General features: G+C 46.6%; 1 protein-coding gene across 5 annotated transcripts in view; it reads right to left on the bottom strand.

Moving 5' to 3' along the window:
• The window catches only part of LOC138468103 (ADP-ribosylation factor-like protein 6-interacting protein 4), a 758,894-nt gene that overhangs the window by 339,215 nt on the left and 395,939 nt on the right, over window positions 1-23,740 (bottom strand). For 4 of the 5 annotated variants that reach the window (XR_011268204.1, XR_011268205.1, XM_069608519.1 and 1 more), the window contains one exon: window positions 8,052-8,756. The exons of the other annotated variant lie outside the window; for it this stretch is intronic. Coding sequence is in view for 2 of the 4 variants with exons in the window: in XM_069608519.1 (XP_069464620.1) it covers window positions 8,706-8,756 (51 nt within the window). In the remaining 2 variants the exon portion in view is untranslated. Of the gene's footprint in view, window positions 1-8,051; window positions 8,757-23,740 lie in introns of those variants that run through there. 5 annotated transcript variants of the gene reach the window in all.

The following is a 23,740-nucleotide window of genomic DNA, read 5'->3' as shown; positions in this document are numbered from 1 at the left end:
ACCCCGTGAGTGAGGCATCCGTGACTACTGTTATCTCCGGCCAGGGTTTCCAAAACTGTTCTCCTTTCAGAATGTTCTCCTGACAGGCCCACCACTGAAGGTCTCGAGCCACCCTGCCGGGAACCTGAAGAAGATCTGTCATTCTCCCTGAGAATTGTGACCACCGAGTCCTCAGTGCCAACTTGAGGGATCTCATTCTCAGGCGAGCCTCTGGCACTAGGAAAATGCAGGATGCCATGAGGCCTAGCAACCTCAAAAAGTCGAAGGCTGGGAGACGTTGGGCATGCTGGAACTTGGTAACCATCTGTAGAATATCTTGAGCCCTCACCTCTGGTGGCGAGGCTTTTCCCAGGGAAGTATCCAGGATCGCTCCTATGAACTGGAGTCTCTGCGATGGTATCATTTGTGACTTCTTTAAATTGAGGGAGAAGCCCAGTCTGTGAAGGAAGTGGCACACGTGATTTAGCTGGATCGGAGCTTGTTCCGGAGAAACAGCCCTGATCAACCAATCGTCCAAGTAGGGGTAGACGTGAATCCCTTCCCTCCTTAGACTTGCAGCCACTACCGACATTAACTTGGTGAAGACCCTCGGGGCGGAGGTCAGCCCAAATGGCAGCACTCGAAATTGATAGTGAGAGTTGCCAATTGCGAACCTCAGGTATTTCCTGTGTTTGAGATGGATAGGCACATGGAAATAAGCATCCTGAAGGTCCAGAGATACCAACCAGTCCTGGAACTAAAGGGCCTGGAGGATCTGAGAAAGAGTGACCATCTTGAATTTGTCTTTTCTGAGGAATTTGTTCAATTCTCGCAAGTCCAAGATGGGTCTCAGTCCTCCGTCTTTCTTTGGAATGAGAAAGTAAGGGGAGTACCAGCCCTTGTTCCTCTCCGCTACAGGTACCGGTTCTATGGCACCTTTCTCTAGCAGGTCCCAAATTTCCTGCAAGAGGAGCGGATCTGGAGCTTTCTGAGAGCTGATCCCCGGTGGATGACTCCGAGGTATACGTAGGAAAGGCAGGCAGTAACCTTGGGCAACTGTTTCCAATGCCCAAGCATCTGACGTGATAGCCTGCCATACCGCCAGATGTTGAGTCAACCTGCCTCCTACAGGTGTCCTGTGAGGGAAGTCCTCAGAGTGGTTTTGGGGCGGCTGATGCAGATGCCGATGGTAAAGAGGCACCTGCTGTTGCTGCAGCTTTTGAATATCTACCCCGTCCACCTCGGGTAGTTCTTCTTTGACCCCTTTGAGCCGGTCGTCCTCTACCTCTTCCGAATGCGGAGTAGAAGCGAAAGGACTTGCCCCTCGCAGAGGTTCCTGTGGGACGAAAAGGAGTCTGACGGATTGCAGCTTCTAGGGATTTTGCTGCTGCTTTTGAAGTTTGCAGTTTCTCTAAACTGTCATCCGCCTTTTTCCCGAACAAAGAAGAGCCATCGAATGGCATGTTCAAGAGCCTGGCTTGCACATCTGGGGCAAAACCCGACTTTCTCAACCAAGCGAATCTCCTGGTTGATGTACTTGCCGCCATTGCTCTGCTGATACTGTCAGCCGAATCAATGCCCGTCTGGAGGGATTCGCACATAGCGTCTTTACCGTCCTGTTTAATATTCAGGAACGCATCCCTTTCTTCTCCCTCCGGGATGCAGTCAGCCGCGGTAGAAGCACACTCCAAAAGTGTATGGCTGAACCTAGCAAGGGTGCAAGTAGCATTAAGAGATTTTAACGCCATGCTACATGCTGAAAAGACTTTCTTTGCCATAGCAACATATTTTTTATCGTCCCTGTCCTGTGGGACGGTAGGATAAGCCGTCTTGACATCGGTAGAGGATGCTGCCTGTACCACCAAACTTTCTGGGGATGGGTGTTTAGACAAAAACTCTGGGTCTGTAGAAGATACCCTGTACTTTGTAGACAGTTTTTTATTTACTGCTGGCACTACATCTGGGGTTTCCCAGTTTGTCATGATCTTTCTCTGAAGAGCTTTATGAAAAGGCACCACAGGATCCTCCTGTGGGCCTTTGTCAAGAATATCCGTGAGGTCATCTTGTTGGAAAGATTGTGAAGGTGCAGACCACCCCATGAACTCTGTAATCCTGGCCATTAAGGCTCTGTAGGGGGTTTCAGCATGCTCCCCCGGGTCTGGCTTAGCAAACTCCACCTCAGGGGAAGTGTCTAACCCACTTGCCTCATGTAAAGAATCATCAAGATCCTTTAACCTGCGCTCTTCAGAGGAAAATTCCTTTCTAACTGGGGTTACAGGTCCCTGTAACTCAAATGTGTCTTCCTGTTCAGACAAATCACCCTCTTCTAAAATTGAGGATATAGTTCTCAATTGTTCTGAACTCATAAAGGGAGTAAATCCCATTTCCAAGGCAGAGGGTGCGGAACTTGTCATTATTGGCCTCGAAAACGTCGATGTCGTCGACGCCGACGTCGAAGGCATCGAGCGTGGCGTCGAAAACGGAGGCGGAGGCCTCGAAGACCTCGACAGAATTGGAATTCTACTCGACAATATCGAAGCCATCGACGTCGAGGGCCTGGGGATAGTCACTGGATGTGTGGTAACCGTGACTTTTCTTGGCGTCGACGCCGGTGTCGAAGCTGGCGTCGAGTCGACAGACCCGTGTGTCGAAGGTCCCTTTGACAACGGCGTCGAAGACATCGACCTCGACGTCGACGGAACCTTCGAGGAAGGTTTGGAGGTCGTAGTCCTGCTCGAGGGTTCAAGACGCGCTCGAGAGGTTTCTTTCGCCGGGTACTGCGACTCGCGGCGTTTTTGACCTTCGGGTCTTTCGACCAGAGCATCGCTCTCGGCAGTCTTCGAGGGGGTCGAGGCCGCTTTCTCGAAGACGCGCATCATATTTTTTCGGAATTCCTCCCATTCAGCCCGGGAACTATGTTTCGTGGGGCAAGGGATTCTTTTTGGCGAAACAGAGGAAGAGGAAGACTGAGAAGGGGATCTTCGACGTCTCCTCTTCGAGTGCTTCGATCTCGAGGAGTGATGAGACCCACTCCGAGACCTGGAGCGCGAATGGTGACGAGGAGACGAATGTCTCGACTTCGTCGACGAAGAAGAAGCTTTACAAGTCTTACCTTTCTCCAGCTTCCCCCTACGCTCCTTCAGGGCCTTAGCGGTCATGGACATACAGTCCTCGCATTCCGAACAATGGTGGTCAGCTCCCAAACACCACAGACAAATTCTGTGAGGATCGGTCAACGACATCTTTTTCCCACAATCTCGACATTTCTTGAAGCCGGATCGAGGAGTTGTCGGTTCCGACGAGGAAGCCATCGCGTACGGATCGAATAACTCGAGGTAAATAGGATTGATCTGACTAAGAACTGAGCAACGGTATTCCGAGGCACTGAGTAAGCGCAGAAAAACGGAACTGAACAACGGACGCTGCGCACGGCCTTTATAGGCAGGATGACGTCAACGTCGATACGGCGGCTGTCGAAGGACATCGACTCGGAGGACGTTGACGCGCAGCGCCCTCTAGAGAAAAAAATTTTCCGAGGCCAGCAGAGCTGGAAGGAGATATATCTAAGATGAGGAATACGTCGGAGGACACAATCCCTTCGAAATATATTTACTCTACATGCAAATCTTTCTAGTGGACACATCATTTTCTGTTATCCACATACAGGATTTGCTGCTGAAACAATTTGGCATCTAAACGGAGTGGTATTTCTGATAGGTTCCCCTTGAGAACTGCCCGTAACAGCATATGGCGTTTCATACAAATGATTCAAAAAATTGCTCTGCAAAATGCATGATTACTACCCATTATTTTAAATATAATCTTGTGTGAGAAGCCCACCAAAACCACCTGGAGAAAAGTCTACACGAGCCGGTGCCATGGTCGAGTCAGACAAAAAAAATAATTTTGAGTGCCCATCCATGTCTACGAAGATTATGAATCCGTTATGGATCCCTTGTTGGAAAAACAGTATTAGTGGATATACAGTGGTTTAAGTTTGTATTTTTATTTAGGGTTGTTACTTTTACTCTATAGTTTAAGGAACTCATGTTGGCAACAGTAAAGACAGACACAAGTGATTACAGTTCAAGGGTGTTTATTAAACTGTATACAGGTTGGAAAAATGGCTACTCTAAATCTAAGATGGGAGCAAGTGTAGACCATCAAATGAAAATAAGGCAGTCCTAGTGGCATTGTGCCAAATAAAAAGGGGCCTATCCATATACCAAGAAACCTATTGACAAACCTTACAACAAATACAAAAATGGTGTGGGATAGTTTGTAAGAAAAGAAAGAAGTGTTCACAAATAATATGTCAGGATGTGGTAGCCTTGGTTTTCTTTGCCCACGTTTTGAGCACGGGGTAAGGTGGGATCTTGGAGCACAACACACTCTCGAACATCCTCAGCTCGAGGCGACAGTTCCACTTGCAGCTATCAGGACCGTCGATGGCCAAGTCTTGTTTCTCATAAAAGTCTCTTCGAGGGCCTGACGAATTCAACAACATAACAAAACTTCCTTCAACAAAATGAAAGTTTGTTTCCTAGCTTTACTTAGGGTGAGGATTCTTCACCCCTGGGTCCCCCTCTTCCAGGCACTGACCCCTTTTTAAACAGTTCCAGTGGACATCCCTCGGCCGGGCTCACCTTTGTCAACACACTGTTCCTTGGGACTTTAGACTTGCCCCCCTTCTCGTCAGCATCCCTCTTCCGGGTTCACTCTTGCCAACTTCACATTCACTTATACTTTCAATGTTCACAGGATTCACTTCCCTTGCTTTCTTTATAGTTCATAGATCAAGGCTTTCGACTGAATGGGGATTTTGCTTGACCTCCTGTATGACCACTTTGACCTGTCTTGGCGGCTCTCCTACGGCCTTCCGGTATCTATAGTTTTACTCGGATGGGGATCGACCAGAGTTTCTCGAAGCAGCATCCACGTGGTGCCAGTCCCCTTCTGCAGCTGGTCTTCCCTTTACAATTTTACAGTTCTTTGAACTTGTCTCACTTTGTGACTTTCATTCACCACAGCCCAGTTATTATTCTCCCCTCGACTCACTGGCTGTGATGAATGGCTTGGCTTTCTTCCTCTTTACTGGAGGTAAGACCGGTACCACAGAAGCAGGAGTCTCCCTCGCTCCGTCTTATCAGCATCGATACACACCATGTACCGTTGACATCTGCTGTAGCACACTTGGGCTACTGTCCTCGGTCTTACGTTTCTTTCAGCAGCGGTCTTACGTGTCTTTCAGCGGAGGTTTCGCTGGATTTTGTCAAAAAGGACAAGGTTGTGTCTCTCCTCATCAGCCTCTCTATGTTTGCCACCTTTCTCCTCCTCTTGAGCTGCCGGGTCTGGATAGCTGTCTCATCGTGCGGTCTGCCTTGCTCGTACTGTGCTCTCTTGCTCCACCTTTTATCCCTGTGGGGAAGGGGATGGGCTGTTGTGTGTGTGTGTGATTCTGATCAATTGCCTGACCCCTATATTGCGACATATCAGTTACATGGCTCTGGTGTTAATCCGTTCTCTGGTGTGTCGTGCAAAAGTGTGTGTGTTGGAAAAGGGGGTGGGAGGCGTGGTTTGAATGTCCTATGTGGTAGGATAGGGAAAAGATGTTGAAAGAAGGGGATACCACATCTCACCCGTCAATGTCCCACTCCCACTTCCCAAGGATCCCCATCTAGGTGGTCCTCTCTCACTAGTCCACCCCCAGGAACTGGATTCAATAGCGATGGCTGTGTCCTGGCCACCTGGATGACAGATCCCTGGGGTTTAGCCAGGGAGACATCTTTATGTTTCTCACAATAGCTAAAGTGAACTGGCATAGAACACCATTTACTTTTTCCTAAACTCCAGGAAAAAACACTTAAACACTTGCTAAATTTGCAATGCTCCGTGGCGCACATGCTTTAATAAGAATTTCCTTTATGTGGATCATAAGATAGTTTTCTACCTTTGATATCACCACTAAATGGATGTTTGTCGGAGATGTAGTCTCCATATTTGTGTTGGTCTTTTGGAGTGTTGAACCTTGTGTTCTAGGTACTTAACTTTTGAATTCAATGTGAAAAGTGTGCCTCTACCTTGTTTGTTTTGGCTCCTACCTAAACCAGAACATCCATACAGCTCCTTAGCTCCTTAGCTGGATGGATGACCCTTTACAAAAATCCAATTTCTCTAATTATTGATTTTTTTCTGAATCCTCTTAAGGTTCTGACTGTTCCTTTTTCAAACTACAATAGTTTTTTTTCCAGAATGCAGCCTCTAGCTCTAACCTTTAAAAGGGAGTACGCCTGCCTCTTTATATTCTGGAGGTCACCTTCCTTCGTTTAAACGGTGTAGGGTTGATTATACCTTTCTAATTTTCTTCTTTCCATTTGGCAAAGAAAATTGGCTTTAATATTTTGATCGTTTGTTCTAGATGATCTTGGTCTGGATGCACAATTGCTACCCTGCCCCATCCTCGCCGGGCTGTGTAGATTTTCATTTTTAAGATATGTACCAAAAGTCTACTGATGCTGTGAGGCGGCGACGGTGGTTCTGAAGATGGGCAGTGAGATGCAGGGGTCTTTGCCGGGCTCCGACAGGCTGTTGAGGGGTTGGTTAATTGAATCCCGGGACGGCGGTGAGCAGCGCATACGAGAAGGCAATGAACTTCAGGAGACCATGGCAGTTTCGGTGCGACTGATAGGAAGTCAGGTCGCTGACAACCAAGTCTCAGCAACGTAGCCCGACTGCTATGCCTGGACGGACTTGACAATGGCCTCAAAGGAGGACGCTTACTATGAATGGGCTACGGCATTCGGAAGGAGAAGACACCGCTGCGCTGATGTGTTACAGATGAGTTACAGACGCAGCAAAAGATATAGCAGCACCGATCTACAGCAGTGAAAAGTATTATGTACATTTTCGCTTCACGCACCAGTAGAAAGGGCAATGAAGAGCCATATATAGGCCGTGGGACTCCGGGAGGGGAGAAAACATGGAGCACTCAGGCAGTGGAAAATGCAAAATGGCAGGCAACGATCACGGTGGGAAGGGATGGGGCGGCAGGTGCTTCCCGAGTATAGAGGGGATTAGCTCTGTTGGGGACGTGCATTCTGATTGGGTTATGAGGCAAGAGTATAAAAGCAGGAAAAAATGCTACAATGTGTCTTTTGGATCTTTTGAATTGCAGGGCACCGACCACGGACCAGAGGGAATTTAATACTGTTGGGCCTATTAAACTGGAAGCCAGAAGGACGAGGAAAAAGGTTCAAAGTTCTCCCGACTCAGGTAAGAATTACTACATAGACATTTGTTCCTTTTTGGATTGCTGAAAACAAGCTGCTTCCTTTGAGTTTATTATTATTTATTAATATTTATTATTATTTAAATGAATGATTGAATTCTGCATATACAGCTGTCTGGCTCTCTAATTCCCACAGATGCTTACCTCAATTTTGGTCTTTCCCAAATTTGCAAGTGAGTCTGACTTGTCTACACATTGTATACTTTGCTCATAGAAGAGGGACACCATCGACTCAGCGAGCGCTTTCCTTCAGTATCTGTGTTTCTGTTACTAGTTGGGATTCCACACTGGTGTTTTGCTTGAGGTTATTTGGCTCCATCAGCCTTCTTCTCATTCAGGTATGGAGAAACTCTGGTGGCATTACTATTCTGACCTAGTTAGCTACCCAACTGACTTGCCTACAGGCTGCTTGAGCCAGCCTTAATATCTATACACCAGTGCAGTTCTGGCTGGAAAGAGAACACACTCTAAATCCTGCTTAGGGGCTGCTAAAACCTGGCAATCCTTGAGAAATTCAGTTACCAATGTGCCTTGGAGGACAATTTCTTTTCCTTTTCTACATTAAACAGACTTCTCCTAGACTGACTTGGACAGCCTAAATCTCCTGGCAATCACTTTATTGTTAGGAAGTGTTTTAGTTAAAATAGCCTGTGATCCTACTTGCTTTCAAGATCTGATTCTAGCAAATATATATAGGTTTACATTTTGAAGACCTAAGACAACTGCAAAGCGTGAAAACATACTGCTACTTGATTGAAACGAATAACAGAAATGACAACAAACAATATTTTCCAAGAACTTTATTTACAATAGGAAATACTTGGATTCATAAGGTCTTTAACATCTACTTTCCAATTGTCGAAGACAAAGAATCAAACTCAAGACCCAAACAATATTTTAAAACAATAAAGGTAATTATAGTTGTAAACTATAGGCCTCAGACGAAGATTCAAGGTACACATATGCAAAAGGGAATTTGTGCATACAAGGAAAGTGAAGACAGTATAACTCACCACTTTCCTTTCACTTTTCTATGTGCAAATGGCACATTTTATTTTACAGTGGAAAGAAACTGGTCTTTAACTCCATAAACATGAAATAACAAACTGCGTGTGAAATGTCTCTCTCTGATACAGAAATACAAACGCCTGTATACATTTCAAACAGATTTACTAAAGGCGAGATCTTATGCTGCACACAGCAACATTCTTAATTCTCTTCTGAGAAAGTTTGTAGAATGCTTCCGGTTTCTCTCATGAAAACCTCCATTTAAAAGTCCCTGGACCAAAAGGTGCGCTCTCAGTTATATCATTGCAGCAATGCAAGATATAGTGAATATCTCTGTGAAAAAAAGCATAACAGCTCCAATTGTCCTCTTTTTGGTGCACAAATCAGTCAGTATTTGATGATGGGCTTCTTTGAAATGCCAAGCACTGCTTCACAGTGAAGAGTTTAGGAAATCCAGGAGTTCGGCACGATTTCGGTCCCTCTATATGTATTATTAAAAAGAAAAAAACATTTGATTAAAAACATTCTAATGTTTTCATAACATCATTACTCTATTAATAAAGTGTGGCATAACCCACCGGAGAGAGGGTTTCTGTAATGAACTTTTGTAATGGAGCATCATGGGTTAAGTGTAAACTAACTAATGGATTCCAAATGACAATGATACAAATAATCATGTTCCTGAGACTGAACACGCCGAGCCATAGACACTGTTGGAATACTGAAGAAGGCTGATAGATGGATGTGAAAAAATAGATACTTCCTGGATGAATAAAGAAAGGAATTCTAGGAAACAACTGTTCTCTAGTGTGGGCATTCCATAGGCAATCCATTGAAACACTTTCATGTCCATTAAGTTATTCAACCTCTGCTCTAGTGACATATACATGGAGAGCCTCTTGTCCAACCATAAGTGGCCACTTTGTTTTCCTTTTCAGTTAAGGTGGGAGAGGAAAGGTTCCTCATTCTAAAGGAGAAGGTGTACTTTTGATTAGAGCCGTGTGGTGTTGAATATAAAGTACTAAGCAGTGATCCAATTCTGGAAAAAATTAGCAAAACCTTTTGACAAAAGATTGACCAGGCAAAGTCTATTTCGCCAAGAGAATTGCTTAACAAGCATTTAACTCAAGAGGATTTGTAAACTAAATTGGCACACCTCAGCTAGGGGTGTCACTGTATTGGTTTTATGGCGGTATGATAACCTTCTTGCTAAATGACTGTATATCATGGTTATGATATATGATATGATATAATATGGCATTTATAACGCGCCTATACACAAGTGTTTCAAGGCACGACGAGGCAAGGGGGGGGCACAAAGGGAGGACAGACAACGATCCTACTAGGCCAGGTGTCATTCAGATCGTGCAAGTGCATGGGAAGGGAGGAAAGGAAAAGTGTACAGGGGAAGGGAGAGGGGAAAGTGCAATACATGGGAAGTGGAATAAATAAGACACATAAAACAGCCAGCTAGTGGCAAGTGCAAGGAAGTGCAGACTTAAGTGCTGGTAGGGGGACTGAAGGGATACAGAAAAACGGTCCCCAAGTGCAGGGGTTGCCAGGGAGGCAGTGCAGGTGGGTAATTGACGGGGCCTGGGCCAGAGATCAGAAAGGGTGGCCAGGTAACCAGTGCAATTTTAGTCAGGAATTCAGCAAGGGAGGGGAGGAGAGAAAGCAGAAGCAAAGAGGAAGGCTTTGAGGTGTTTCCGGAACCAGAGATTGTTCTCCTTGAGTTTCAGGGAGGCAGGAAGGCTGTTCCAGAGAGAGGCCCCTGCCGAAGAGAGTGATCTGCCACCAACTCGTTGCTTGGAGAAGCGACTGACCCTAAGGGAGTTGGAGGCAGATGAGCGGAGAGCTCGAGAAGGAAGATATTTAGGAAGAGAGTTGAAGGTAATACGGCCCCAGACCCCAGAAGGCCTTGTGTACAATGCAGAGGGTTTTGAACATAATCCTCGCAGCCACTGGGAGCCAGTGCAGAGATTTCAGTCCTGGAGAGATACGATCCCTGGGCTTGAGGCCAAGGACAAATCTTGCAGTCCTGTTCTGGATAAATTGCAGAGGGCGGAGAGTGGAGGCAGGCAGATTTAGATAGAGGTTGTTACAGTAGTCCAGTTTGGAGAGGACCAGGGCTCTGGAGACAGTGAGCTTCTGGGGGAAGGAGAGGAAAGGAAGAATACCTCTAAGGAGGTGCAGCTGGTAGTGTGACCTCTTAGAGACGTCAGAGATGTGAGGGGAGAAGAAGAGTGCAGAGTCGAAGATGACCCCGAGGCTTTTAGCCTTGCAGGTGGGAGTGAGAGGAGGGCCAAGAGAGGCCGGCCAGAGAGCTTCAGGGAAGGAGGGAGTGGTTGTGCCGATGAGTGGAATCTCAGTCTTACTGGCATTAAGGCAAAGGTTGTTGCCGCACACCATTCCCGGATGGCAGACAGACAGTCAGAGATGAGGGAATGAGAGGAGGAGGCCGAGGGTAGGCTGAAAATGAGCTGGGTATCATCCGCATAGCACTGAAAGTTGGGACAGAGTGCAGTGATGCGGTGGGCAAGGAGTGCCAGGTATTGGTTGAACAGCCAGGGAGAGAGGTTAGGTCCCTGGGGGACACCACAGGTAGAGAAAAAGATGTCTAAGAGGAAGGACCCAAGTTGGACCTGGGAGGGTCGGTCGGAGAGGAAAGAAGTCAGCCACGCCAGAGCCTGACCAGTGATACCCAGGTTATCACGGAGACGGTTGAGCAGGATGGCATGGTTGACAGTGTCAAAGGCAGAAGAGAGATCAAGCAAGATATGAACGCAAGGGGTGTTAGAGTCGAGGTTGGTGAGCAGGTATTCACGGATGTCAGGAGAGCAGTTTCCGTGCTTCTGGCAGCTCTGAATATCGCGGTATAGCAGTTGGAGTTAACTAATCGTAACAAATATGTTCTTAAAGGTCATAAATTGCCAGCATTTTGAAACTTGTCTCTGGTCATTTTTAGCTGATCCTCCAGGAATCTAAGGCGGCTGCAGATTTGGTCTTTCATGGCGCTCACTCGTTGATCGCCTTGAATGAAAGAGTGACTAGTGGAAGTGTTAAAATGCACATTTTGAGCAATGAGCTTGCTGCTCAGTCACAGGTCATCGCTTTAAAAATCTGCCTCAACCTGCATTATTTTGGGACCACATGGCATGGGCATCATGACTCCTCGCTGCGATCAGTCTTAAAGGTTTGTTTTGATTTTATCCCATTAAAGGGAGAAAAGTCACTCATGTGAGGTCTGAAAGCCCATGTCATTGTGTTTCTTTTGTCAAAATGTCATAGCCAACACACACTCACCGAAAGGTTGCATATTGAACAAATCAATATAGCTCGTTTACTATCTGCCTGGTGTATTATAAAGGTCTGATGTTGGAGTCACCACTGACCATGTAATCCTAACAGGACAGCGTTCAGTGGGCCCTGTTGACGTCTTTCTTGATTCTTGCAATACAACTTTTTGAAAATGACAAAATGAAAATACATATCGGCACACATACGGCCTAGACCACCACATCACCACAGCTCCATCATTACCATTTTCCCCAGGTCTGAGAGCATTAGGACCCTTGTCATGTGAGTTGTTCATGGGTGGTGTTACACATCGAGGATAGACCTGAGAAATATCTCACCCCCATTGCTCTGGATACTTCAAATTGAATGTAGAATCTGTCCTGCCTGCTTGAGTCCAGTACCATATGCAGAAGGCAGGTGAAGGGTCAAGTGAAGCAAAAACAAGTGCTAATGTGTAAATCTACATGGAGGACAGTGGGGGGGGGATAAGGGAAGGGCAGTTTATATACGAGCACAAAGCACTGAAAGGCCCAGTGTTCATACAGTCTACAGAGCTAACGTTTTTTGTGGACATGCCTCAGAAGGGCATCAGGTTCATTACCCTCTTTCAATTCTGGTATGTGTAGTTCCCCATCTTTCAAATTGGTGGCAAAAATACATATCAGCTGATCTTGAACCCGACTACTGATCACAGAGTAAGAGCGGTCACAGCATCAAAGCTGCATTTACTAATGTGGCCTCACTTTCCCTATGCTCTTGTCTGCCAAACGCCACATCCCACAGTGCAAGATCCAGAATGCGCAGCACTTGCTTACTGCAGCCTTTCCACTCAGATTAAAAAGCTCACTTAATAGCTGCAAGCCCTAAAACGGTATACCAGTATAAACAATGTGATGGTTATTATAGTTCAATTAAGCTGTTCACAGTATCTAGAACGGTATACCGTTATACCCCTAACCTCAGCATTCTCTTCCAGAATATTAATTCAGATAACATTTACCTTGCAAACCACCTAGCTCCCCTTGAAAATAGTAAATGGCTGTTGAAACTAAAGATTTTGATTTTGATAACCTCATCTCATAGAAGTAACTGCCAAAATGAAAATCTGCACAGTTATTTTATATCACGTGCAGGATAAAAGTAGAACATTTCCACTCCTATAGCTGAATGTATGACCTACACCTGGATGGTAAACTCCGTACAATATAAGGCTATGGATGAGGAGAAAAAGGGATGCCCAAATGTTAGGGGAGATTTCCTAAAGTCCATCTGGAAGTAACACTCTATAAAACTATTACTTGGTATACAGGTCCTCAATTATTAGCATAAGTCTGTACAACCCAAAGGACCAAAGGATTGGTAGAATGGCATAGCAGCAAGGCTCATCTCAGGAGGAGGATGTGAGATGTAGGTAAGTACAATGAACTTAGTAAATACATTAGCCCAACACTCTTACACACTGGAAGTTATAATAAAATATACATTTATTTTATATACACAAGGCAAGGTAGGTAAATACTATTTTAGACTAAGTGCTTAATTTGTGCCGGTGTTTGCCGGTGGGCAACACTGGCACTCTTTTTTGGGCACCAGAACACTATGAAGGGCGTGTGCCGGGGAGTGTAATTGTTTTGTTTGTTTTGTTAATGTCCTTCACACTGTCTTGCAGACTGCAGGCTGAGGCAGCTGGCTGTAACCGAGCGGCCGCGGCACCAGGCACTGTGAAATAACAGGGGTTGGCTAAGGGTCACTCATGAGTGTGGGCATGGGCGTGTCAGCGTTTGCTCAAGCGCTGGCACCTGCGCAGAGATCAGTAACGCGGTAAACGAATGAGCTTCGCACATGCCACTGCCCCCGGTCCTGAATGCTGCAGTCTGCTCTTTGAAAATTGCCCCAGCCCAGGTCCGATCGCCCGTCAGATACGGCCGGCGCTGAGGCCCGCTTCTCAGCTGCTGAACTGATCTGCACCTGTGACCTGTCCTGGGCCGGCCCTGCACTAGCTGCAGCCTGCAAGCCCACAGCAGCCTTCTGCTGTGCGTGTGCTGCCAACCCAGCCCAGCAGGCCACACATTCTGACAGCAGTACACACGGTACCAAGAGTCAAAACTGAAGGTACATTTCTTTGCTGTTTGTTGTGGGGAAATACATATGCTGGGACTGCCTGGGAGGGATAACATAGCAGAGCCTCCAAGGCCCCTGTCCCCCTGATGCTGGGGGAGGGCTCAAAACCTGCCAGCAGGGTTGAATTGGCTCATGGCTGGGCCGAAATCATGACGAGGCCCTGGGGGCCAGTTCCTGAAGCCCACCCTGGCCCGGCCCAGGCGTGGGCTTCAGGAACCGGCCTCCAGGGCCTCGCCGGATGCCTAAGTTGCAAAGGATCTGTAACTTACAGATTCTTTGCGTCCCACTGGCGCCTGCCCGCTACATTCATCAAAAAAGGGTAACACTGAAGTGTTACCTTTCTTTGATGAATGCGACAGGCTGCAACACCATGGCGCCAGCAGTCAGTGTTACAAAACACTGGGAGGGAGCGGCAGGGCTGGGCGGGGCGGGGCTGCCTCAGCCCGGTGTGCTCCCTCCCAGTGACTTGTATCACAGACTGTCTCACACTGAGCAGAAGCTGCGTGAGCTCCGGTGGGGCTGCCAGAAAGGGCAGACACCCGTGACTTGGTACTGGGCAGACTGCTTAGGTATGTAAGGGAAGCAGTCCCACTCCCTCCATAAATAATCTCCGGGATGAGGGATGGAGGAATGGCAGCACATGGTGCTTCAGACACAGGAAGCGGGGGCACCAGAGGCGGCGGAGGGCACTGCCCAGCCTGACGGGCATCCTCAGGGGCATTCCGGGCAACGCAGGTGAGGGAACACCCTCAGCCAAGTTCAAGCAGTGTCATGGTGACGATTGGGATAACTTCTTGCAACTAACTGCCCGCTAACGGAAATGCGTGTTGGGAAATGGACGCAATGCAATGTTACATAACTGCTATATGCTGCAGGCACACGTGTTGGCATATATTATGTTATGCTATGGTGAATGTGTATCACGCTGTAGGGTGTATGACTCCAATGGGGAATCTTGGTATGAAACAGCTACGATAGGTTATGTTTATACCAGTATGTCGGCTTTGGGTTATTAACAGTAGAAGCTATGGGTTGTACACTACAGGTCATGTATTCCTTGAGAGTGAATTTAGCTTATGCCCCAGTTACAGTAGACATGTCTACAATACGGCACTTTCTAGTCAACATTATTATGATTTGTCTAATTGTGTTATAGTGTGCCTAGAGACCGCATATAGGGTACGCAGGGGGTACATATGTACGTGTGTGTAGGGGCAGCATAGGGCGGTGCTCGGGAGCACAGTAGTGCGTGTGTTTGCAGTTAACACACAGCTGGCGAAGGCCGCCATCTTGCAGACAGGCCCTCCAGGGCAGGCTCGGTTAGTAGATTGGAGCAGTATGTTTCTCCCTGTCCAAATCACATACTCCTGTGATATATTTGAGCTAGCTCTATCAAGCAATAAAGTCACATCGTGTGCTGTATAAAGCCTGATAGTGTTATTTCTGACCAGTCTTTGTTAATAGCTTATTTGTGGTAAATGCACTACTAGTGTAATAAGCATTTTTAACCAGTGTGCCTTTAGTCAATTGGTTTATAGGCAGTATGTGTGCACATGAATATGTTTCTTGCACTAAAGTTCTGTCAAAAGCAAGCACTGATAGAGCCAACCACTTTGTCCTATGCATAGGAATTGGATAAGTATTTGTCAAGCACTGCCATCATATGCCCAGGTACTCACACCATTACCCAGCTATTGCCATTCTATGGAAAGGTACCACCATTATGGCAGTACCTGCAGTACCTGGCAAATGTCTATCCCACTGAACTGACCCGGGCCGCCCGCGCTGGCATTATGGGGCCAAGATTTTTTGGGGACTGGCACTTCTCTTTTTACAAATTAGGCACTGGACTAACCAATAAACATAGGAAATCTTAACAATATTTTTCATAGGTTGACTGTGTCAATAGTAGTTGCTTGCAAATATAATTGTTACAGAAAAGGACAGTAATGACAGTTCCACTGTTTAAATAGTAGTGGCACACACCTGTATTTGTTACAGTGAAATTACCATTTCATTCATTTACAAAGTCACTCAAACAAAGTCTGTAGCAAGGGAAAAGGGGGTTATTCAACACCAATAGCAGTGATTTACTTCTTAGTAACACTTTTTAAGATTCTAATGCTTTAGCAGTCCAATCCCTAACTATTCAAGAGTTCATCAAAGTCCGTGTAGGATGGGAGCAAATGTTTTATGCAGCAGCAGAAAAGGCAAAGTTATTCAGGATACTTTAGTTAATTGAATAAAATACTTTAGCAAGATAAAACAGTTATTAAAGACCCTGCAAAGGACTCCCTAAAAGAGCACAAGCTGTTAAGCCTGGGCAAGAGTTATGGGTGGTGTAAGGAACTCATGTTGACAACAGTAAAGACAGACAAGTGATCACGATTCAAGGGTGTTTATTTAAACAAGGCGCAGGTTGCAAAAATGCCTAACCTAAATCTAAGATGGGAGCAAGCATCGGCCATCAAACGAACAATAAGGCAGTCCTCGTGGCATCTTGTCAAAGTAAAAAGGCCTATACTATAAAAAAGAAAACTATTGCCAAATCCTTACAACTAATTATAGAAAGAGTGTGGGATATGGATTACAATACGGCAAACATTTTCACAAATAAGAAGTCAGGATGTGATTGAACTCGGGAGGATAGCTCAGGGGCAACGCACTAGTCTTGGAAGCAAGACGAGAGCAGAGCAACACAGGTTCGATCCCCGGGTCCATGCTTAGATACCTCTGGGTATTAAGCGTGTTATAAATAACCAATTACAAATTGCCAGGGGTCACCCTTCCCCATGTTTTCAGCACAGGACAAGGTGGGTCTCTTGAGCACAGCACACACTCAAGCTTTCCCAGCACAAGTCGAAAGCTCAATATCAGCTATCAGGTTCTTCGATGGTCAAGTCTCTTTTCAATAAAAAGTCTCTTGCCTTCGAGGGCCTGATGTTTTCGTCAAACAAATACAAAGTTCTGTTCACATATACTTTGGGTGAAGGCTTCATCCCTGGGTCCCCCTCTTCCGGGTGTAAACCCCTTTCAAGTCGTATTCAGCAAATCAAATAAACTGTTCCTTTCTCAGTGAACTTTGGGTGATGACTTTCCACCCCTGGATCTCCCTCTTTTGGGTTCGGACCTCCTTCAAGCAGCAGCCTCCCTCCATCAGGTTCACTACGGCTTTTCTTCCATTCACGAATCTTAATGTCTTTTCAAACAACTTGCTGTGGATATCCTTTGGTCAGGCTCACTCCTGTCAACATGATGTTCATAGGGACTTCAGGCTTTGCCCCTTTATGTCAGCATCCCTCCGCCGGGTTCACTCTTGCCGACTTTTGTATCTGTTCATTCGCCAACTTCACCATGCAGGATTCATCTCCCTTTCCTTTACAAACATCTGTCGGTCAAAGACGTTCAAAGGTACAGAGGATTTTACAAGACCCCTGTATGACCACTTTGACCTCTCTTCACCGCTTCCCAAGGCCTTCTGGTTACGAAAGTCTCTACCATCAAGTACTCACCCAGAGTTTCTTGCGTGAGCACCGATGTTGTGCTGGACGCCTCTGTTGCTGTGGTCACCCCACCCTCCTTTTCATCAATAGTTTCTTTCAAAGTTCAAAATTAGCTGTTTGCTACTGCTACTTTTCGTTCAACACAGTTCGGCTTCTTATCGTCTCTCCCCTCGACTCGGCTGTAATGAACCGTGTGGCTTTCTTGTTTGTAGAGTCAAGGCCGGTACCATTGGGCCATGCCTCTCTCCCCAACTTAGCTGTCAGCGGAGGAGGCACCCCGGGTACCGTTGACATCAGCTGCAACACACGCTGGCTATTGTTCACAGTCTTACGTTTCCTTCTCTTGAGGCTTCATGGGTCTCTGTCGATAAGGACAAGGTCACTGCTCCCCTTGGTATCCTCTCGACTTGCGCCGTCCTTCTCCTCCTCTTGAACTGCTGTGCTGAGTTAGCTCTCACGTCGTGCGGTTTGCCTTGCTCCTCCTGTGCTCTTGTGCTACACCTTTTATTCATGTGGGAAAGGGCCATAAGGTGTGTGTGATTCTGGTCACTTGCCTGACTTTGCCTGACCCTTGGGTTGGGACATATCAGGTAAACAGTTCTCGCATTAGTCCTTTGTTTTTCAGTGAATGGGAAAGTGTTCCTGTTGGAAAAGGAGGGTGATAAGAGTGTCCAGGTAACCTACAGGGTTGGAAGGGAAAACAGTATCATATGGAATTCTAACCATCCTACTAGTGTTTTTGATAAACTCAGAAGGGTGAGATAGATGGGGTTAGTGAGACAGACGGGTTTGACCGGGATTGTTGTCATGAACGGAACAGGGGGGTTGGGTTGTGGGAATGGTAGTGTTTAGTCCAAGTAGGCTGGATGTTTTGAAAAGAATAATCAGGGGGATGTGCAGAAGAATGGTTAGGAGTGTATTCGGATAGAAAAAAAGAATTCTGGGAGATGTAGTTTTCGAGTCTAACTGGGTTCTTTAACTAGGTGCAGAGGGGTAGGTAGATTTTGATAAGGGACATTTTTCACAAGGAATGGAGGTTGATTTTGAGTAGCCTATAACGGTCTCTGATGGCTTGTCTTCCTCCCCGGTGCAATACTGCATCTCTTCTGGGGTATTTCCCCCAGCACATCCCCGGGCTCCCCTACCCAGGTGATCCTCCTTCGCTCATCCACCACCAGGGTTGAGATTTGAGAGCGCCAGCCCTTCCCTGGCCACCTGAATAAGGGATTCCCGAGGTCTACTTGGGAGAATACCCTCAGGTTTCTCACAGTGGACACCCAAACACCTGGTATCACATTGGAGCGACTATTCGGCTTGAGTCAAGTTCTACCTTGGGCCCAACAGTACTTTAGGGTGGTTGAAGAAAATGCAGCTGGATGTTTTCCTGTGCAGCATCGACGTACTCTGTCTCCCGATTCCTCGATCTGGTGACGAAAGGAAGGACTCTGAATGGAATGTCAGAGCAGCAGTCGCGAGAAAGAACCCTCAGCAAGAATGTCTTCGGTCTCTGACATCAGTCTGTGGTTTTGGCGCCTTTTGTATCAGCTCCAACAGTAACGTTTAGTGCCCGGTTAATCTTCCTCGATTTTGCAGTCCTGTACTCTGGTGAGGGGACTTGGATGAGCGGGATTGTGCCTCTGGAGGTTCAACTAGAGCTCACCAAAGTTCTGGGAGGAGTAGTTCATGCAAAGACGTTGCACTGCAAATGGATCGGAAGTGCCCTGGTAGTCGCGGTTTGCAGCCCTGGAAAGTTACAGCACCTTGGGGGATGGTTAGATCTGCAGTTCTTCTTAGGGCTGGTTGGTCCCACCAGCCAAAGCGATGGAGTTGTCCTCTTCGGAGCTCCTCTGTCTATAAGTAAACGGGTCAGGAGAGCAGTGGTCGTTTCAAGGTTACTGGAAAGGTCTGCAGGCGTCTCTGGACATCTTCAGCTTCGGATCATCTGTTCCAGTGGTCGACTTGCCTTCTGCCTCAGGAACCTCACCTTTTATTCCATTTTCCCATTCACTCCTCTGCAAACTCTCCCTGCAGTTTACAGAAAGGGGCAGTTGGCTGTTCAATCAGGACAGCCAGCCACCCCCAGTGGGAACTGGTCGCAATCAGGCACATCATCGGACAAAGGGCAGGGGAGTTTCAGGCTCCTCCCATACTTCCGGTTCTCACATACACAATGGAGCCAAGGCAGGCTACACAAAGGGTTCCCAGCAAAGGCAAAACACACATTCAGACCTCACCCTCCCAGAATGGTAGAAGGGCTAACAAAGAACAGCCACAAAGGAAATGGCAAAAAAAGAAAGAAGCCACCATGTTAGGACATAGGTGACCCTTTTGTGAATAACCGGGACTTTGGATTCAGCCTGCAGTAGGAAATAGCACAAACGTTGGTAGAACACATCCATTGCCACCAGCCATAACTATAGGGTTGACTCTGTGACCAAAAAGTCTCAGGAGCATAGAGAAGGGGGATACTAGGTATCCCCTAAGCACTCCACATAGGGTGGTGTGTGCAAATCTCATATGTTAAAGTTTTAGGAAGGATACAAAGTATCCCTCTTTCTTAAAGAACAGTAATTCTAAGGAAAAATACAGGAATATAAAAAGGAGAACCCAGAGGGTTCCCCGGCAACACTGCACAGAGGGTTCTGTGAACTGCAAAAGTGTAACACAGATGCCTTAAAGAGATATGGAGGAAAGCAAGACTCCATGAAAATAGGTAAAACAAAGAATGGTGTTTCCATGGTTAGAGCATCTAAGAATGAATGAGGGGGGGAAAGGGCAAGAAAAAGGTCCAGAAGTCCAGCAAAAAGTGCTGGGGGTCTCACTATGAGAGGGGATGAAACATACAACTGATAAATCTCCCTAACACTAAGCCACCAGTAATGTGCATCACCTAGCCATGTACAGATTCCACAATGCCAAAACATGAACTTGCAGTATTTCCCTCAACCTCTAGTACACAGTAAAGCAGATAACCCAGAGGTAAAACATACGCCTATGTGTAGTACATAGAGGGAGTGAAGAGGTAAAACAATTTAAACAATGCCCAGATGGCCACTGAAAAATAAATTAAGGTACCTTAACAGGACCCAGTTCCCACTGAGGATTGCAAACAAACACTGTAATCACAAGTAAATACTTCTACACTATTGTATCCCAGAGGAAAGGAATGCAATGCAGTGTTTTCATGCCTTTAGTTACCTAATAAATCACAGGTACGAACTAAAAAGCCAGTCTTTGGTGGCAAACCTTGTATCAGAAAATAATGTATATGGTTAGTCTAGTATTTCCCCTTGTGAAATACAAGTGAGGTGGTACGAACAGAACACCTGCAACACAGGGCCAAGGTCAGTGGGCCCTCAGACCCCAGTAGGCTGTTCAACCACCGTGTGCCAGTACGGACAGTTTGAAACTGCATTCAGGCAAGGCCTTCCCTAAGAGCAGGTGACAGAGTTGTTTTTTTTTTTAACTTGGGCAGCAACAGCTGTCTTTTCACATTGTAATTCAAGTACTTTACAGAAGAATTCTAATGTAATAAAAACCAGCTTCATTTATATGGCAATTATTTATTTATATTGAGGAGGGGTTTTGTCACACTACAGAGTGACAAAACCCCTGTGTGACAGAGAGTGATAGTTTGGGAGTGATGGGTGCCAGTCGGGGGAGGCGGGGGTAGAAACTGCCCTGCCTAATAGCCTACCTCTCACTTCGCCTCTCGCTGCACCATCCACTCAAGATAGACGATACTTTATCACGCCGCCTCACTGGGCCTCATCAGCCCCGTAGATTTGTGACTTGTGCAGCTCTGCCCCCCTCCCATATGCCGTCAGTCCACTCCGCCCCGTCCTCATTTCGATGCCACTTGCTAGCTTCTACGAAAGCCTAGGTCAAGCACAGGAGCTAAGAGGTATCCCACATGCCCGCACTGAACTACCACAAGAAATCGTTTTCTACGTGTACTCATCTGGCCGCGTACAATGTCCGTCCGACTATTTGCGCTACAGCAGTCAATGCCTCGCAGTTACGCCTACCGGCTTGTTTACTACACTAAGAGGAGCCGGCCAGGAGACCCTGCGCTGACGACATGCCTCCACAACTGCCCCGAAACAGGTTGCACGAGAGCTTCTCGCACCACGGCACTCCCAATGGTTAATCTACCAACAAAAGGAAACAACTTAATGTACGGAGCTCCCCGCTCTACCTCAGGAAACTCAAACACTGCCTGCAATCTCTGCAAATATACAAACGCAGCTAACTCAAGCAGCCTCCAGCTGACTGCCTCCTACTTCCTCTCTCCCTCGCCCAACGCCAGCACCTCAATGCTCGGCCATTAATCAGTAGCGACTCGGACAATGGTACCAACTTCATACATGTCGATCCCTGCCTCCATGCCTACGAGTACCTACGTTAAGAATAGGCCTGTGGGTACCTGTATTAAGCATATTATGAATGCCAATGTTATGTACCTCAAGAACACTCACTGTATCACTCATGTAAATGCTACACATACTATGCATACAGCTATGTGTACTCCTCTGATTGCATGCTTAAAAAATGATTTGCCTTCCAACACCAGCGGCTGCAACAACTCAACTATTGCATTTACAGCAGGGAAGCCTGACACCAATAGATTATCCACCACTGAACATCAACCTATTACCATGGCGCCTACCTTGCCTGGCCCCTCCATTACCTGTAAGCTCTCGCCAATGTTACCTTACTGGCAGGGGCACACTCCTCCCACCATTTCTCAGCTCTGCACCACACCCAAAAAGAAACACCTTACACAAGTAAATACTTCTACACTATTGTATCCCAGAGGAAAGGAATGCAATGCAGTGTTTTCATGCCTTTAGTTACCTAATAAATCACAGGTACGTACTAAAAAGCCAGTCTTTGGTGGCAAACCAAAAAAAAAAAAATGGCAAAAGTCACAAGTACCCCTTTCAGTCACTTTTTCAAAAATGTGTAGACGTTTTCTCCATAGAAAATGCATAAGGAGACACATTTCATAGGCAAGTCATGGTTATGGGTTGAAACTAGGTAACTAACAGTTCTACACAATGGGTGCGAACAAGGAAGCAACAAACCTTTGGGAACACCAGAGTGGATACCCTTGAAGAGCTCCAGCCAAATCAAGAAGTATGACTGCAAAACAAGATTCATACCAATGGAAGTCAATAACCATGCATGTTAGAAGGGGGCCAGCGACCCCCCCAAAACACGCAGACCAAGGGAAACCTTAACAGCAAATCCAATTAATTAATCAGGAACCCATGCCCTGGGGAAATGTATTCACAGTGCCAGTCATTGAACATTAAAGTTGCAAATAGAAGGAGAACCCACTAAGTACAGTGCCCCTCTTACAGCACTAGGTAAATGTTCAGTTATACAGGAACTTGAACACTAGATCAGCATCAAAGCATATGGACAAAACAATCTGGGTACACAGGAGGACAGCCCACCAGGCAGAAGCAGAAATGTATAAGGCACCAGGCAACACAGAGGAACCAGACCAAGTGGATTTGGTCAGCCAAGGGGACAGGAGAGGGCAGGCAGCCCGCAAAGAATGGTCCCATGATGGGGGAAATGGGTGAGGGCAACCTAGGACAGACCAAAACAGTGCTGAGGTGGAGTAGTGGTTGTCCTACATGATTCTGCAGATAGGCATGTCCCAGAAACGGGCAAAGACCGGCCAGCAAGCCCATCCTGAAAGAAGGACCAGTAGGAGGACAAGGAAGTAAACCAGTGTGGATTTCCAGCAGCTCAAGAAGAAACCACAAGCAAGGACAAAAAAGCCATAGCCCAGTCAGTATGGCCATACCAGGTCCTCAGGAGTACCAGCCAATCTTCACAGCAGTTCTCCAGCAATTCAGGCAAGAATGAGAGGAATGGACAAGGTCCCAACCTATAAATACACATTCACTGAGAAGCTGGCCTAGGCCAGCCCTCAAATTATACAGCAAACAGCCACACAAAGGTTTTGATGGATTAAAACCAACCAACCATTTTGATCTACCTACAAAGGATTAGTATTGGGCATATTTTACATTGGACTTATGCTGGTGGCATCTGTGTCTTATATTACACTTGTGCATGTAATTTGCATGTCGACAGCATGTTAGTCATTGAGACAGGTGTCCTGTATGTAACGTACAGCAGAGCCCTCCACTGCAGACAGTTGCCCCAGTGATGGACAGGCTTCTTGCCTTACCCCCACCCTCTCTCACACTGCAACCTATAGAATACAGACGAATCCCACGAAAAAAATGTGGTCCAGTTGTCACATAGCCACTGACACAGCACTCCTCCTTTTTCCTTTGCAATATGCATTGGCTGACTAAAATCAATTGCTGTAACCTAGCCATCCCGGCTTACCACTGATTTGGCACTAAATGTATGCATGCATTGTACTGCTCCTTTTATTTACATGTCCAACGCTGTGGGGGAACAACCACTGTGCTCCCAGCCTTCCCCCGGCTGCCCTGTAGCTGATTGTCTGGTGCCCTGGTCAGACCCCCCCCCCCCATCACCCCCAGCCCCTGCA

The sequence above is a fragment of the Ambystoma mexicanum genome, chromosome 4q (genome assembly GCF_040938575.1).
Source record: "Ambystoma mexicanum isolate Mex_15411 chromosome 4q, UKY_AmexF1_1, whole genome shotgun sequence".
Lineage (NCBI taxonomy): Eukaryota > Metazoa > Chordata > Amphibia > Caudata > Ambystomatidae > Ambystoma > Ambystoma mexicanum.
This window is presented reverse-complemented; position numbering and strand designations above follow the sequence as displayed.